Raw genomic sequence first — 14208 nt, 5'->3', positions numbered from 1 at the left:
CTGAGTTAATGGTTGGCTGTAGTGATCTTAAAGGTCTCATCCAATCAAAATGGTTCTATGATTCTAGGAGTGATCACACATCACACTGCAGAGCATCTCTCTGCCAGAACAATGGCTCATGTGCAGGCTTTGGTGTTTATGGCCAGAGTGGAGCTTTCAGGCCATATCTCTTCCCCTGGATGACAACTCAAATGGTGATAAATGAAACCTCACTGAACAAGGGAGTGCCAGGGTGGCAGGCTCCTCATTTTTACACAGCACCTTCATGCTGTGCAGATCTCCCTGGAAGCACATCCCAGTGCTTCTCCTTCTAAGGTGGGCTGCAAAGCACCCACATTTCTCCTCTTACACTTTTTGAACCCAAAGTTTCTAATCTCCTGCCAGTGGGCTATAGTGTGTTCTTCTTGTGTCCCAAGGCAAGCTGACACATTTTGATAGCAATAAATAATAAATGCCATTTATTTCCTTAGGTGCTGATGGAGACCTTTCCTTTGGCAGGAAGAAAGTGAGAAAGAAAAGGTGGAAGAAAAGGAGTGAGAACGCAGGAGATGGTGCCCAAGTCCTAGTCCTCTGGGTACCTGCTCCCAGCATGGCTCTCACCCTGCTTGAGGCAGGGAACTGGATCTCCGTCTGGCTCCTCCACCAAATCCCAGGGAAGCTTCAGCCAAGGGCCTCAGGAATAAAAGGTATAAATAAATAATAGTGAATGACTTTTGCAGGGGGAGGCGATGGATGAGAGCACAGGGGGCAGGAGCCAAGTGTGAGGAAAGGGGAGTGTTAAGGAGAGCTCAGCATCGGCTGCCTAGGGGCTGGTGGGGAGGAACTTTCCTTGTTCAGTGCATCTGCACTGGTTTTAAAGCACATTTTAATTTTCTGGTGTGTATTCATGCAGTGACTGGGGGGGGGGAGGGGATGAGGCTCTCTCCTTCCCTCCCTCCCCTGCATCCCCTACTTGGAGGAAGCATCCAGCTCCTGCTACCCTGTGAGGTAGGTCAGCCCATGCCTGGGCTTGTTTCCAAGCCAAAGAGTCATTGCCACAATTTGGGCTCAGTTTTGCTACCCTGAGATGAGCTTTCTGGCCCACAGTGGGATCCCTGCCCCACTCCTGCCCCCACGCTTCCACAGCTCGCAGAGCACAAGGGGACAAGCACTGCTGCTGGGCCCCTGACTGGAGCACTGCGTTTTCTCCGAGGACACATTTGGCTTTTCCTTCACGTCTAGTCCCTTCATAAGACAAAAAGCTAAATTGAACAGGCTCCAACCTGTCCTCAGCTGCTACAATGTGCACTGGTGCCAGCAGGTGCCACATCTGAGGCAACGACTGGGACGCAGCAAGGGGCACCCCTCCCCCTTTACCCCCCCCCCCCCCCCAAGGACATTAGAGCTGTGCCCAGTCTAATCCTCCCATCCTGGCTGTGTAGCCAAACCCAAAACTACATGGAGGTGTGAGAAAGGAAATAGCAGTGGTTTATGAGTGCTAGAAAACACTCATTTCCTCCCAAATAAAACAGAAGAGCTGGTATGGCAGCTAGTGTTGCCCTGGGAAGGGCTGGGTGTCACAGCGGTCCCTGTCTCCTGCCCCCTGGGGCGGCATGGTGGAGCTGCACCAGCTCTCGGCGCCAAGGCAGAGCGGCTTAAATGCAAGCAGTGCCTGGCTGCAGCTAATACCTGCATGAACCTTCTAAGAAAAAAATGATTGCAGAGTGGAAAACTGCACAGGTTGAAAGGAAATATTTTTTCCAGTTCCACTCAGCCACAGAAACCTTGCAGAGTGATGCAGGACAGCTGGAGTGGAGCAAAGATGCTCTGCCTGCCTGGGCTGCAAGGCCGAGATGGCCAAACTGCTGCCAACATCTGGTACTGGGCCACTTCAGAAATGCCCTAATATTGTCTAAGATTGGTGATTTTTTTATGCTACATTGGAGTAGTTGAAGAATTAATGAATCTCCTCAGGCTTTATCAGATGTGCTTCATGACTTTGGATGATTTAAACTCAGAATGATTATGGTTGGAAGAGACCTTTAATATTTTCATTGATGATCTGGACCAAGGGATTGAGTCCATCATCAGTAAGCTTGCAGATGACACCAAGCTAGGAGCAGATGTTGATCTGTTTGAGGGTAGGAGAGCCCTGCAGAGGAACTTGGGACAGGCTGGATGGGTAGACAGAGGCCAATGGGATGAGATTTAACAAGGCCAAGTGCAGGCTTGTACACTTAGGCCACAACAATCCCAAGCAGTGCTACAGGCTGGGGACAGAGTGGCTGAGAGCAGCCAGGCAGAGTGGGACCTAGGGGTGCTGGTAGAGAGCAGCTGAAGATGAGGCAGCAGTGTGCCCAGGTGGCCAGCAGAGCCAATGGCATCCTGGCCTGCAGCGAGAACAGTGTGGCCAGCAGGACAAGGGAGGTTCTTCTGCCCCTGTACTCAGCACTGCTCAGGACACCCCTTGAGTGCTGTGTCCAGTTCTGGGCTCCACAATTCAAGAGATGCTGAGGTACTGGAAGGTGTCCAGAGGAGGGTGACAAAGCTGGTGAGGGGCCTGGAGCACAGCCCTGTGAGGAGAGGCTGAGGGAGCTGGGGGTGTGCAGCCTGCAGCAGAGGAGGCTCAGGGCAGAGCTCATTGCTGTCTACAACTACCTGAAGAGAGGCTGTAGCCAGGTGGTGCTGGCCTCTTCTCCCAGGCAGCCAGCAACAGAAGAAGGGGACAGAGTCTCAAGTTGTGCGAGGGGAGGTCTAGGCTGGATGTTAGGAGGAAGTTCTTCACAGAGAGAGCAATTTGGCATTGGAAAGGGCTGCCCAGGGAGGCGGTGGAGCTGCCATCCCTGGAGGTGTTGAAGCCAAGCCTGGCTGAGGCACTTAGTGCCATGGTCTGGTTGCTTGGCCAGGGCTGGGTGCTAGGTTGGACTGGCTGAGCTTGGAAGTCTCTTCCAAACTGGTTAATTCTATGATTCTATGAAACTGCTAACACAGCGGTGCCAGGTCACCACTGCACCCTCAGCATGTCCCTCAGCATCACATCTCCAGGGCTTTGAAACCCCTGCAGGGATGGGGACTCCACCACTGCCCTGGGCAGCCTGTTCCAGGGCTTGCCAGCCCTTTTGGGGAAGAAATTGTTCCTAATATCATAGAATCATAGTAACACAGAGAATTTATTGTGTTGCCATGAGATTTGAAATGCCCACTGGTCAGACTAACTCCAACCTAAACTTTCCAAAGTGCCACAAATCTGCAGAGGTTCACTGCAGATTAACTTATCATAGAATCTTAGAATCTAGCAGGTTGGAAGAGACCTCCAAGCTCAGTCAGTCCAACCTAGCACCCAGTCCTATCCAAACAACTAGACCATGGCACTAAGTGCCTCATTGAGGCTTTTCTTGAACACCTGCAGGGGCAGCGACTCCACCACCTCCCTGGGCAGCCCTTTCCAATGGCATTCCATCATTCAAGGATCTGTGCTGAGGTGACACCCAAAGTGATAAGGCACTTTGATGTCTGTGGTGGTGATAGGCTGATGGTTGGACACGATGATTTTAGAAGTCTTTTCCAACTGAAAGAATTCATTGATTCTCTTCTCCTGAATTACTAATGATAGGACAAGAGGAAATGGCCTCAAGTTGCATCAGGGGAGGTTTAGGTTGGATGTTGGGAGGAAGTTCTTTCCTGAGTGAGTGGTCAGGCACTGGAACAGGCTGCCCAGGGAGGTGGTGGAGTTGCCATCCCTGGAGGTGTTTGAGAGTGGATGTGGCGCTTGAGGCTATGGTCTAGTGGGATGAAGGTTGGATTGGATGGTCCTGGTGGTCCTTTCCAACCACAGCGATTCATAGTGATCAGATGTTGTGCTAAGGGATTTGGTTTAGTCAAAGACTTGTTGGTGTGAAACCAATGTTTGGACTCCATGGTCTGGGAAGTCTTTTCCAATCTAAGAAATTCTGTGAGTCTGTGAGTCTGTGATTCCGTTACAGCGACTCAACTTCACCAAACATCCCCAGGATTCGGGATGAAGCTACGGACTGGGAGGCCCTAACCTGACTCAGGTGAGACTGAGAGGTCAGCGCCGTGCCGGGCGGCAATGCCCGCAGCCCTACCACCCGCCCGCCCCGTGCCCCGCTGAAAGTAAGTCACAACACAGCCTTTAGCATTAGCAATTTTTTATTTTCCTTTTTTGTTGCATAGGAAATGCAGTACTTGCTTCCAGTAATTGTATTGTAATGTGAGAAGGTGGTAGCACTAATGGTTGAATACAAGAGTTAAACTAATCCACACCAGCTCAAAAAACCTGCAGAGACTTAGTTGAATAAGAATGGATGCCCACAGTGATTCTCAACCAATTACAATTTTTTTCTCTTTTTCACAGAACACAGTAAAACTAAAATGGTAACTATGAGAGTCAATACAAGTATACTAGAGGCACGAGGGGCCTGACTCATAAAAAGCCAACCGACACAAGATGGTATTAACACGGGGGTCGAGTGAATTTGCAGCAGATCTTTCACACGGCCGGTGGGAATTTTAGCGCCCCCCAAAATTTCCAATTGACGCCGAGGGATTTGGCTGGGCCAGGCTCAGGCAGCGGGGACGGGGCTAGGGCAGGGCTGGGCCGCACGGAGAAACCGTAAGGCCAGCCAAAACCAGGGAGATTTCTCCCGGTCTGTGTTTCCAAAGCACAGAATCTCACAGACCTTTCCCCCAAGGCAGCAGTGGCAGCCGGGCACAGGGCGCCGGCGGCAAGAACAAGCGTTGGCGAATCCCAAGCCGGGTGGCTCTCTTCCTACCATGCTCTGCCTCCAAACTCATCTTTTGTTTATCCCCCCCCCCTCCCCTCTCCATATTAATTTGTGGATGCAGATAAAAAGGGGGGGACTTCACCCCAGACAATTGTTTTTGTTCATGCTCAAGCATAGAAGATTAACTAAGTGGAAAATAGTCTTCCCTAAAAAAAAGGCATACAGAGTACAAAAGTTCACCTTGTGTCCGAGTGTTTGCCGCTACGGAGAATTTCTCTAGAGCTCGGAGGTAGCGATCCAAGGGATTTTTATGGACAAGACCTCTTTTGTAATCAAGCAGCCTTGTCCCACCGTGTCACCACACCCCGGCACAGGCCAGAGTGTGGCACAGGGTCCCCCTCTGCCCTGTCTCCCCTTTTTCTTCCGCCTGCTTGCGCCTGTGGGGTGCGTGGTCCTGCGCTGCCTCACTGCATCCTTCCCATCCAGCCATCCGGCCATCCATGCCTCTCCTCTAGGGTGGTCAGGAGAGGCAGAGAAGGGAAGGAGAGGGAGAGGAGAGCCAGCGCAGGCACACGTGTGTGCCGAGGGAAGCAGGGCTCGCCAAGGCGTGCATTGGCAACGAGAGCCACCCTCAATTTGGGCGAGAAAAGCCCACCAGCCTCCTCCCGTGTTAATAGCAGCGGGGCTTTTATGAATCGGGCCCAAAGTTTGTACAGAGTTTTTGTCTGAAGAAAAAATATTGCAACTGTGCATGAAACTAAACAACCACATGAGGGTTTTTTTTTTTCTTCCTTTTTTTTTTCCTTTTTTTCCTTTTTTTTTCTTTTTTAAAGGTTTTTTTTTTTCTTTCTATATGAGGAAGTCTGGTGTGAAGAAGGGTCAAGCATGGGTACCTGGTTAACCGCTGCCCATTAAGCAATCTCTCGCCACGTGAAGCTCAATCTTGTGTGTGGGTTTGAAAGGACTGTCCCTTAAAATTTGAACTTTATGCATCTGTTCTTCAGAGTAAAACTCTCTGAAATTTTTTAGGGTAGCTTTTTCGAGACGAAAATCTTACCAGGCACGGATTTCTGGTCTCAAAACCACCATGTCCTGCCCTCTAAGGAGAGACAGAAAAGAAATAAAAAGAAGAAAAAGAAAAAAAAAAAGAGAAAGGGGGAAAAAAGGAAAAAGAAAGGGGGAAAAAAGGGGGGAAAAAAAGAAAGGGGGAAAAAAGAAAGGGAAAAAAAGGGGGGGGAAGAAAGGGGAAAAAAGAAAGAGGAAAAATGAAAGGGGAAAAAAGGGGAAAAAAAGAGAAAAAAAGAAAGGGGAAAAATGAAAGGGGAAAAGGAAAGGGGAAAAAAAAGGAAAGGGGAAAAAAAAGGGAGGGGAAGGGGAAAAAAGGAAAAAAAGGGGAAAAAAAGGGGGAAAAAAAGGAGAAAAAAAAAAAAGAGAAAAAAAAGCCCAAAAGACAAGTAATACTGAATTTAAGTAAAATGTATACCTCCAAAATACTGAAAACACCCCAAATGAAGACAGAATTTGCGTTCTCAGTGAAATATCTTTAAACCTATCTGACAAGAACCAAGTCAGGAAAAAAGAGAGAGAGAGAGGGGAAAAAAAAAAAAAAGAGAAAAAAAACAACCAAACAAACAAACAAAAAAAAGAAGACTAACGTAACTTTTTTGAGTAATATTCATACAGCTACTAAGCATTATGGAATAGCATGCAGTAATATTGGTACGGTTATCTTACATCACCTATATCAGAAGGTTCTGACAGACAGCGAAGGCTACCGGTGTAGAAAAAATCTTACTTCAGAAGAGCAATATAATACAGATTTCACAGGCACTACATTTTAATATATCAGGTATTATGCTGGTTTTTTTTTTCTTTTTCTTTTCTTTTTACTTATAATTCTTTCTGTCCTAAAGCTGGCATTATAACAATGACCGAAAAGGCAAGGATCGAAGTAAACGGAAAAGTAGATACCAAAGTTGATATATTCTTTTCTTTTCTCTTTTTTTTTTTTTTGTGTTTTTCCTTTTTTTTTTCTTTTTTTTATCTTTTTTTTTTCTTTTTTATTTCTTCGGATAGATTAGTGCATAGATTTTTTTTTTTTGTTTCTTTTTTTTTTGTGGTTTTTTTTCTTTTTTGTGTTTTTTTTTTTTGTTTTTTTTCTCCCATGCAGATAAAACACTGCTATGCATTTACATCGTTGGAAAGCAGAGTGAATTGAGCCCGAGTTGTCACATTTTTTTTGTGTGTAAATCATTTTGCCAGCCTTGTAATAGCACCATGTAATGGATTTGCATTAAACATTAAATTGATTTCAGAATCGGTGACACAGTATTCACTACAGTTAAGTGCTATGGAATAGCTTCAATGTTACCTGCTATATATCAAAGCAATTTTCATCCCACTGCTTGTTTTTTTATTGGAAAAAAATAAAAAGGAAAGTGTACTCGATACTAATTAGACTTATTGCGCAGCCTTGGACTTGGTGATGGCATCGCTGGGTTTACTGTCAAACAGTAACACATGCATTGACTTCAAGACAAAAATTGGCATTGTAAGCTTGATTTAATGACAAATCCTGCCTAGCAGGCAGTGTGAACTTCACAAGACCTGCCTCCCGACAGACCTCATGAGGTTTGTTGGGGTTTTTGTTGTTGTTGTTGTTGTTGTTTATGCATTGTTTAGGTGCCATTGAAGCTCTCCTTACATTTGTCATGCCGGTTATGGTTTTAGTTTTTTTGTTCGATGGAGGCCTTCTACCAAAGAAAAAAAAAAAAAGAAAAAAAAAAAAGAAAAAAAGGAAAGAAAGGAAAAAAAAAAAAAGATATTTCCAGAGACACAATTTAAAGTACATTAACTGACATCCTTATAAAAAAAAACCCTAACAGATATATTCACCACAAGGAAAAAAAAACAACCTGTTTTAGGCTATGCATCTGGGTTTTTTGTTGTTGTTGTTGTTGTTGTTGTAGTTTTGTACAGTAAATATTTTATAACACTGTTACTACAAAGCTGCAAATAGACGGAACAAAGGGAAAACTAGAGAAAGGCAAAGAAAAACGTTAGAGAGATTTTGCATATTCCTGTGGGCTGACTGAACACTGTGCAGTTGAGAAAACTTGGTGGGTCTGGGTTTTGTTTTTTTTTTTTCCCCTTCGACCTTAAGGGGAAGGGAGGAGAGGGGAGGGGGGGAACAAGCAACAGAGACAAAGTGTACCATGGCTGCCTAAACTCGAAGCCCCAAAGTTCTTTTCTAATCAAGGAGGAAGAATAAATAATAACGGCATTGCCGGGGTGTGCGGCGTGAGGGAAGCAAATGCCCTCGCTCCAGGGGGGGGAAAAAAGTCATCAAACAACCCCAAACCAAACCTGGGGGGAAAAGAAAGGAACTAACTGGAGAAAAAGTCAATTCAGCCTAAGCCATTTCTAGGGCTTTGGATTTGGGTTGGGTGGGGGTTGTGGTGATGCAGGTCAGTGTTTGTGCGCCTGACGCCTTCTGCAGAGCAGGAGCGCAAAAAGTTGTTCGCCTGACTCAAAAGGAACGGGCGGAGCGAGGCGCAGGGCGGCGCGGACCCAACCTGATGCGCGGTCAGGGGGCTGCGGCCGCCGGCCCCAAGCTGCTGCCCCCGTTCTTGCCCGCAGCCTGCACACCCCAAGTAGGGTCCTTCCCCGCCTTGCTTGTCTCCCCAGCTCCTGCCTTGCCTGGGAGGAAGGGATAAAACACTGCTTGCTCCCTACACCTGCACAGAACGGAACTGCTGTGTTTTCTGCGTGAGGGTAAGGTGAAGGACGACTGAATTTAGTGTGTAATACTTTACAACCCCTGTTGGTTAACACCCTTGACCGCCTGCCTCATGTTTTAAAGCCTTTAAAACATTTTTTTCCCTCGCAATTCTGCTCAGAGTTCCCTAACTTTAGCGTCATCAAACTTAATGTGACAAAAATACCTTCAAAAATACAGCATACCTGTAATGTCCATTTACAATGGTTCTTCAGTAGCCTATACTTCTCAAGCATAGGAATATGCTATACCATTGAGAGAAGAAAAATAACTGTATTTAAATACATACCCAAAAAGGGGGGGGGGGGGAAAAGGGGAAACGGGAAAGTTTTGAACTTAAATCCAGTTCCCAAAGGAAAAAAAACCCAAAACAAAACAAAACAAAAATCAAAACAAAACAAAACCCAAAAAAAAAGGGAAAAAAAGGAAAAAAAAAAAAGAAAGCAATTCTATGAACGCTGCCTTTATAACGAACAATCAGAAGTTCCACTAAGCTAATTTGACAGAAGTTTTTTCCTCATTTAAACAACATTACAAAAGTCCTGCGTTATAAAATAGGGTAGAATAAATCAGTGTAATCAATAAAACTATACAACATACAAATTACATTATCTTCTGAGTGGGCAGTTGGATTCTCTCTCTTTTGCAGCCATGACTACAACATGCTCACTAAAAACAACTAACTGCCCAAACTATTGCTTAGTTTGTTTTGTTTAAAAAAGGGTGCAATTTTATTGTATATACAACCAATTTACTGGTAATACCTTGTCTCATAGCAAGGTTCTGACAAAATGTTTGTCTAGGCTTTTTTTCCCTTCACTGTGAAGCACTGAAAGCTGCTATTTTTTTTTTTTAGTGCACATATGTCTTAATAAAGTAATGCCCAGCTAAGTGCTATAGGGAAGGCAAAGGATGCTGGCTAGAGGATGTGATACCATATACTAACAATCACACAATACAATAGAGCAAAATGACTACTCAACCACTTATCAGACACATATGAAAATCCAAAACATTTTATTTTTTTCCTTAAATAGAGAATAACCAGTAAACAATTTTCAGAACTTGGAAGTTTAAAAACGTGCATATAAAAATGGGCATTATATACTTTTATTGAATGTGGATTGATTGCAGTCTGCTAATAAAAATGGGTGTGGGATCTGAAGAAAAAGGAAGTTTGTTGGTTGGGGTTTTTTTTTTTTTTCGTTTTTTTTTTCGTTTTTTTTTTAAGGCTTGCTTGTGAAAGGAACAGTTGTAAAACAACCAAAAGGAAAAAAAAAAATAATAATTGCTTGAAGCAGGGTTCAGCTTAGTGCTTCACAGTTTGACTGCTTCTCTAAGAAGAGCCCTTCCTGCATGTGCATTCAAAAATCACAAAAGTACAAAGACAAACACCTAAAACACACTGCGTCAAGTGCAGCACCAACTTTGGTCAAATAAAAAAAAACAACCCAAAACATAATTAAAAAAAAAAAAAGAAGAAGTAACAAATTGCTAAGCTTTTCTACATGATATAAGCAGGTATTGCATATTTTCATATATCTGGGAGAAAAAACGGGAACGAAATCGGAAAGCGGAAAAATAAAGGGGCGAAAATGAAGGGGGGGGAAGAAAAAAGGGGGGAAAAAGGAGGGGAAAGAGGGGAAAAGGGGGAAAAGGAAAAAAGGAAAAAAGGAAAAAAAAGGGGAAAAAAGGAAAAGGAAAAAATGAAAAAGGAAAAAAAGGAAAAAAGGGGGAAAAAAGGGAAAAAGGGAAAAAAAGAGGGTGAAAAAAAGGGAAAAAAAGAAAAAAAAAGGAGAAAAAAAAAAAGAAAAAAAAGGAAGACTCCAAATAAAATGTAAAATGCAGCAACATCCAAAAATACTGATAATCTAGCATCTACAGATCTCAGAATAGCACTGCCACTGACCATACAGGACAATAAACACTACTCCCTATCTGCGGAACAACTAACAACCCTATTTAGTTCTAGATGTTGAAACTGACGATGGCTGACATAAAAGTCACATTTACAAAAAAAGTGTCTCCAAATGCTTGACTAGGGAAAAACCCCCTTTCAATATAGGAACATGTGCAACAATTCCACAAATAATCGCTATCCAGGGCAAGGCACATTGATATGGAATTTTTTTTTTCTTTTTTTTTCTCTTTTTTTTCTTTTTTTTTTTTTCTCTTCTGTTTCGTGCAAATTAAGAAAACAAAACAACAAAAAAAAAACCCCCCCAAAAAAAAGCCAACAACAAACATTTGGTTTTTGACTTTTTTTTTTGTGTGGGTTTTTTTTTTCTTCAGGGAAAAAAGATGAGGAGCAAAAGTGTCTTCCCAAGAATTTTTTTCAGTTAACTTGATTGTATAGGACAGTAGTAGAAACCCTTCTGAAGGGTCGAACAAACATAGTTTAAAGGCAAGTGCCTGGAATAGGGATTACAATATTGTGTCTTAATGCACTCTACTTTACCCTACATTAACTATATAAAAATTAGTTACTAACACTAGAACATGCAGAGACTTTCTCTGATTAGCAGGACTCGCCAACCAGAACGTATATATATGTATAGTATAGGAAACCTTCTTAAAGTTGCGTGTGAAGCAAAGGGGTGCTCCGCTGTCTGATAGAAAAAATCACTTGCACTCTTTTTTTTATCCTCCTTTTTCTTTTTCCTTTTTTTTTTTTTGTTGTTTTTTTTTTTTTTTTTTGCTTTTTTGTACATAAGATACAGGACGTTTGGGGTCCAAACCTTTCTCTTTTTTTTGTTTTTGTTTTTCCTCCTTTTTTTTTTTTTGTTTCCTTTCTTTCTTTCTTTATTTTTTTTTCTCATCTTCAGCAAGTGCCCTTGCTTTGAACTGGCATTAAGTTTGTTAAGATCAGCATGATTTCGTTTCTGTCAACGATTTCTTCCCAGTCCAGTAAAGGTACCAGTTCAGGGACGTGAAGGTGTTTTACTTTCTGGACTGTTCTCTCTTATTCCCAAGGTGTTTGAGAACTGATAAACCCTTATATTGCCGGAAACACCTCAAATTTGTCAGAATTGGCATAATCCATTACAGTGACTTTTTAGCTTATAAAATTAACAGAGATTATGATTTTTAAGTCTTTTTTTTTTGTTGTTTTTTTCTTTTTTTTTTTTTAAGGTTATGTGCTTTGATAACAGAAAATGATTAATTAGCATTTAATGTAGTTAACATATTGTGGTAAAAGCACCATTAGATTTGTGTGTATTTTTTATGTTTAAGGTTTTTCTGAATTTTCCTTCAGTTTCCAAGGGATACAAGTTTCAACAATTTAAAAAAAAAAAAAAAACAAACATAAAAAGCAAAAAATAGCTCCCCTTTTTTTTTTTCTTTTTTTTTTTTTTTTCCTTGCAAGGCTGTTTTTTTTTTTTGTGTTTTTTTTTTAAAGGTTTTTTTTTTGTGTGGTTTTTTTTTTTTATTATTTTTCTTTTAACCCCAATAATTTAGAGTCCTGGGGCGGAAGGACTTGGAAAACAAAAATAGAATTTTCAACAATCTCTATCTTACAAAGATATTTAGCTATCCAATGAAATTGCACTTTACTCAATTCAAAATTCGATTGTTTTTGATTGATTCCTGTCAGTTTCTGTCAAAGCAGACCAACTTCCCCATTTCTGCGTGAATTTTTTTTTGTGTCATTGTTGAAAATTGTTGAAAAAAATGTTCGCTTTTTTTTTTTTTTCAAATGTAAGTGCAGCATTTCAAACTTTTTTTTTTCCTCTTTTTTTTTCTTTTTTTTTTTTGTGGTTTTTTGTCTTTTTTTTTTTTTTAAGTGAATAGTAGTAGTAGTTCCATGGTGGTTTGGTTTTTTTTTTTTTTCTTTATCTCGCTCTGCAATCGAGTGGAAAAAAAAAAGAATTGTTGACAATGCTCTGATGGTTCATGTTAACGTATCTAAGTGCCGACTGTAAAAAACAAAACCCAACCAAAACAAAAACAAAACAAAAACCCAACAAAAGCCCTGCCCCCACCCTCCAAAAAAAAAACAATGAACCCCAACAGGAAAAAAAAAAAAAAGAAAAAAAAAAAAAAAAAATAAGAAAACCTGCAAATTATTTCTTTTGTTTTTTTTTTTCCCCGATATGTTACAGAAAAACATGCTCTATGTCTGTCTGGTAAGTTATATATTGCAGAATTCAGCTACTACAAAAGTTATAGTTTTAAGTGTGTTTTCATGATTTCTCAAGAAGTCTCACACCTGTATGGGACAAATCGATGAGGATACTGTAAAACAGTTAGGCTCCATATGGAAAGTGTGTTACAACAGCGAGTTGGTAAGCAGCAGCAGAGGCTAGTTCTACTCAGTGTCACCTAATGCTTACACTACCAATGAAACACTTCAAAAGTTATGAAGCCCAACCATTTCCAGCACCATATGAGAAATTACAACAGTCCTAAGTTGTCTAGGAAAAAAAAATAGTGAAATAAAATCTCAAAAAAGTTACGGCCTTTGCCATTCAACCATAACGTTTGCCATTTCCATGTACTAGTTTGCTGTCGGTGTCTGCTCGCCTCCCCTTCCGCCGAGGTGAAGTCGCTGCGCTGCGTTGCTGCTGCTTCCGTGTTACAGAGGTGGGAAGGGGTCTGGTGGTCTGTCCGGTGGGTGGTGGGAAGCGGAGACTTTTATCCCAGGTACCAGGACTGCAAAAGAGAGAAAAGAGCAGAAGCGTCAGCCCCGCTTTTGCTGCTTTCCCAAAGGGCTTCGGGCATCGCCGCCAGCCTCCTCCGCCAAGAGGGGGGCTAATTGAGACCGTGACAAATTGACCTAATTACAAAGCTTAATTAAAAATACTGTACAAATCAATATTTTATTTTTTTTTCCCCTGCTGGACATAGCCACAGATGAACACGGGGGTCATGTCACGTTACAAGTTATCAATCTTTTTAATAGATGATGGCTTGAAGATCCCTCCAGTTCACTTTTGTCTAATCCCCTGAAAAGGCGATACACATTCGCCTCTCTGTGCCATTTATCACCCTGCAGTCGGGGTTTTCTTGGGTATTTAGGCATGTGCCAGCACAAGCATCTGTTGCTTTATGCTGCCCTGCTTCAACTGTCTCACTGGAACAGATGCACAGAAATTCAACAACAGGGCTGTTTTCTTAGGAGAAATGTGGATCGCTAGAGAAAAGCCAGGATAAAGCAAGTCTTGGGCCGGGGCGGGGGGGGGAAGAGTTGATCAGCAGAACTGTCCCACATCTCTGTGCTTCCACACAAAATGTGGATCTCAACTAAGAGCTTTTCTTTGGGGAATTCTTTTTTTTTTTTTTGTTTAATGTAAAATAAGTCTCCTTCCTAACCCGCAAAGAGAGGGAATTCCCTGGAATTTCAGCCCTGTAACAATACCGGCCCTTAACCCAACTGCCCAGATGCCTGGAGAGCAGAAAGCAATTTTGCTCCTCCATAGGAAAATAAACACTGCTGGAAAGCTGGAGTGGGCTCTGCTGGAGTCGGGGCAGTGCCATCGCACCGGGGAGACCCGGCTCGGCCCCGGCGGGGTCAGACCGACCTGAACCCAGGATGAATAAGAGCAGTGTTAGGCCCTGGGACTGTACGCGCCGGGGGATGCCACTTGGCAGTGACATATTGCTGTGGGAATACACCAACAAGCGGCAACTATTTAGCCTGAAGTCAAGTAACACAACCAGAAAGATTCAGGTATTAAAGAGCCGTTGGTGATACCCCAGGTTCTG

At 42.6% G+C, this 14208-nt stretch overlaps 2 protein-coding genes across 9 annotated transcripts in view; one reads left to right on the top strand and one right to left on the bottom strand.

Moving 5' to 3' along the window:
* The window catches only part of TM2D1 (TM2 domain containing 1), a 63861-nt gene that overhangs the window by 42899 nt on the left and 6754 nt on the right, over positions 1-14208 (top strand). For 2 of the 5 annotated variants that reach the window (XM_064147031.1, XM_064147025.1), the window contains 4 exons: positions 471-686; positions 3963-4113; positions 8412-8498; positions 13005-13086. The gene's annotated coding sequence lies outside the window, so the exon portion shown is untranslated. Of the gene's footprint in view, positions 1-470; positions 687-3962; positions 4114-8411; positions 8499-13004; positions 14174-14208 lie in introns of all 5 variants that reach the window. The other 3 variants (XM_064147027.1, XM_064147026.1, XM_064147028.1) reach the window with 3 other exon arrangements.
* Positions 4132-14208, bottom strand: part of NFIA (nuclear factor I A) — a 422658-nt gene continuing 412581 nt past the window's right edge. For all 4 annotated transcript variants that reach the window (XM_064147011.1, XM_064147013.1, XM_064147018.1 and 1 more), the window contains one exon: positions 4132-13155. In XM_064147011.1, coding sequence (XP_064003081.1) covers positions 13138-13155 — 18 coding nt within the window. In that variant the 3' untranslated portion in view covers positions 4132-13137. The remainder of the gene's footprint in view (positions 13156-14208) is intronic.

Source organism: Pogoniulus pusillus, chromosome 8, assembly GCF_015220805.1.
Source record: "Pogoniulus pusillus isolate bPogPus1 chromosome 8, bPogPus1.pri, whole genome shotgun sequence".
Lineage (NCBI taxonomy): Eukaryota > Metazoa > Chordata > Aves > Piciformes > Lybiidae > Pogoniulus > Pogoniulus pusillus.
The sequence above is the reverse complement of the archived record's forward strand: the minus strand, read 5'-3'. Positions and strand labels throughout refer to the sequence as shown.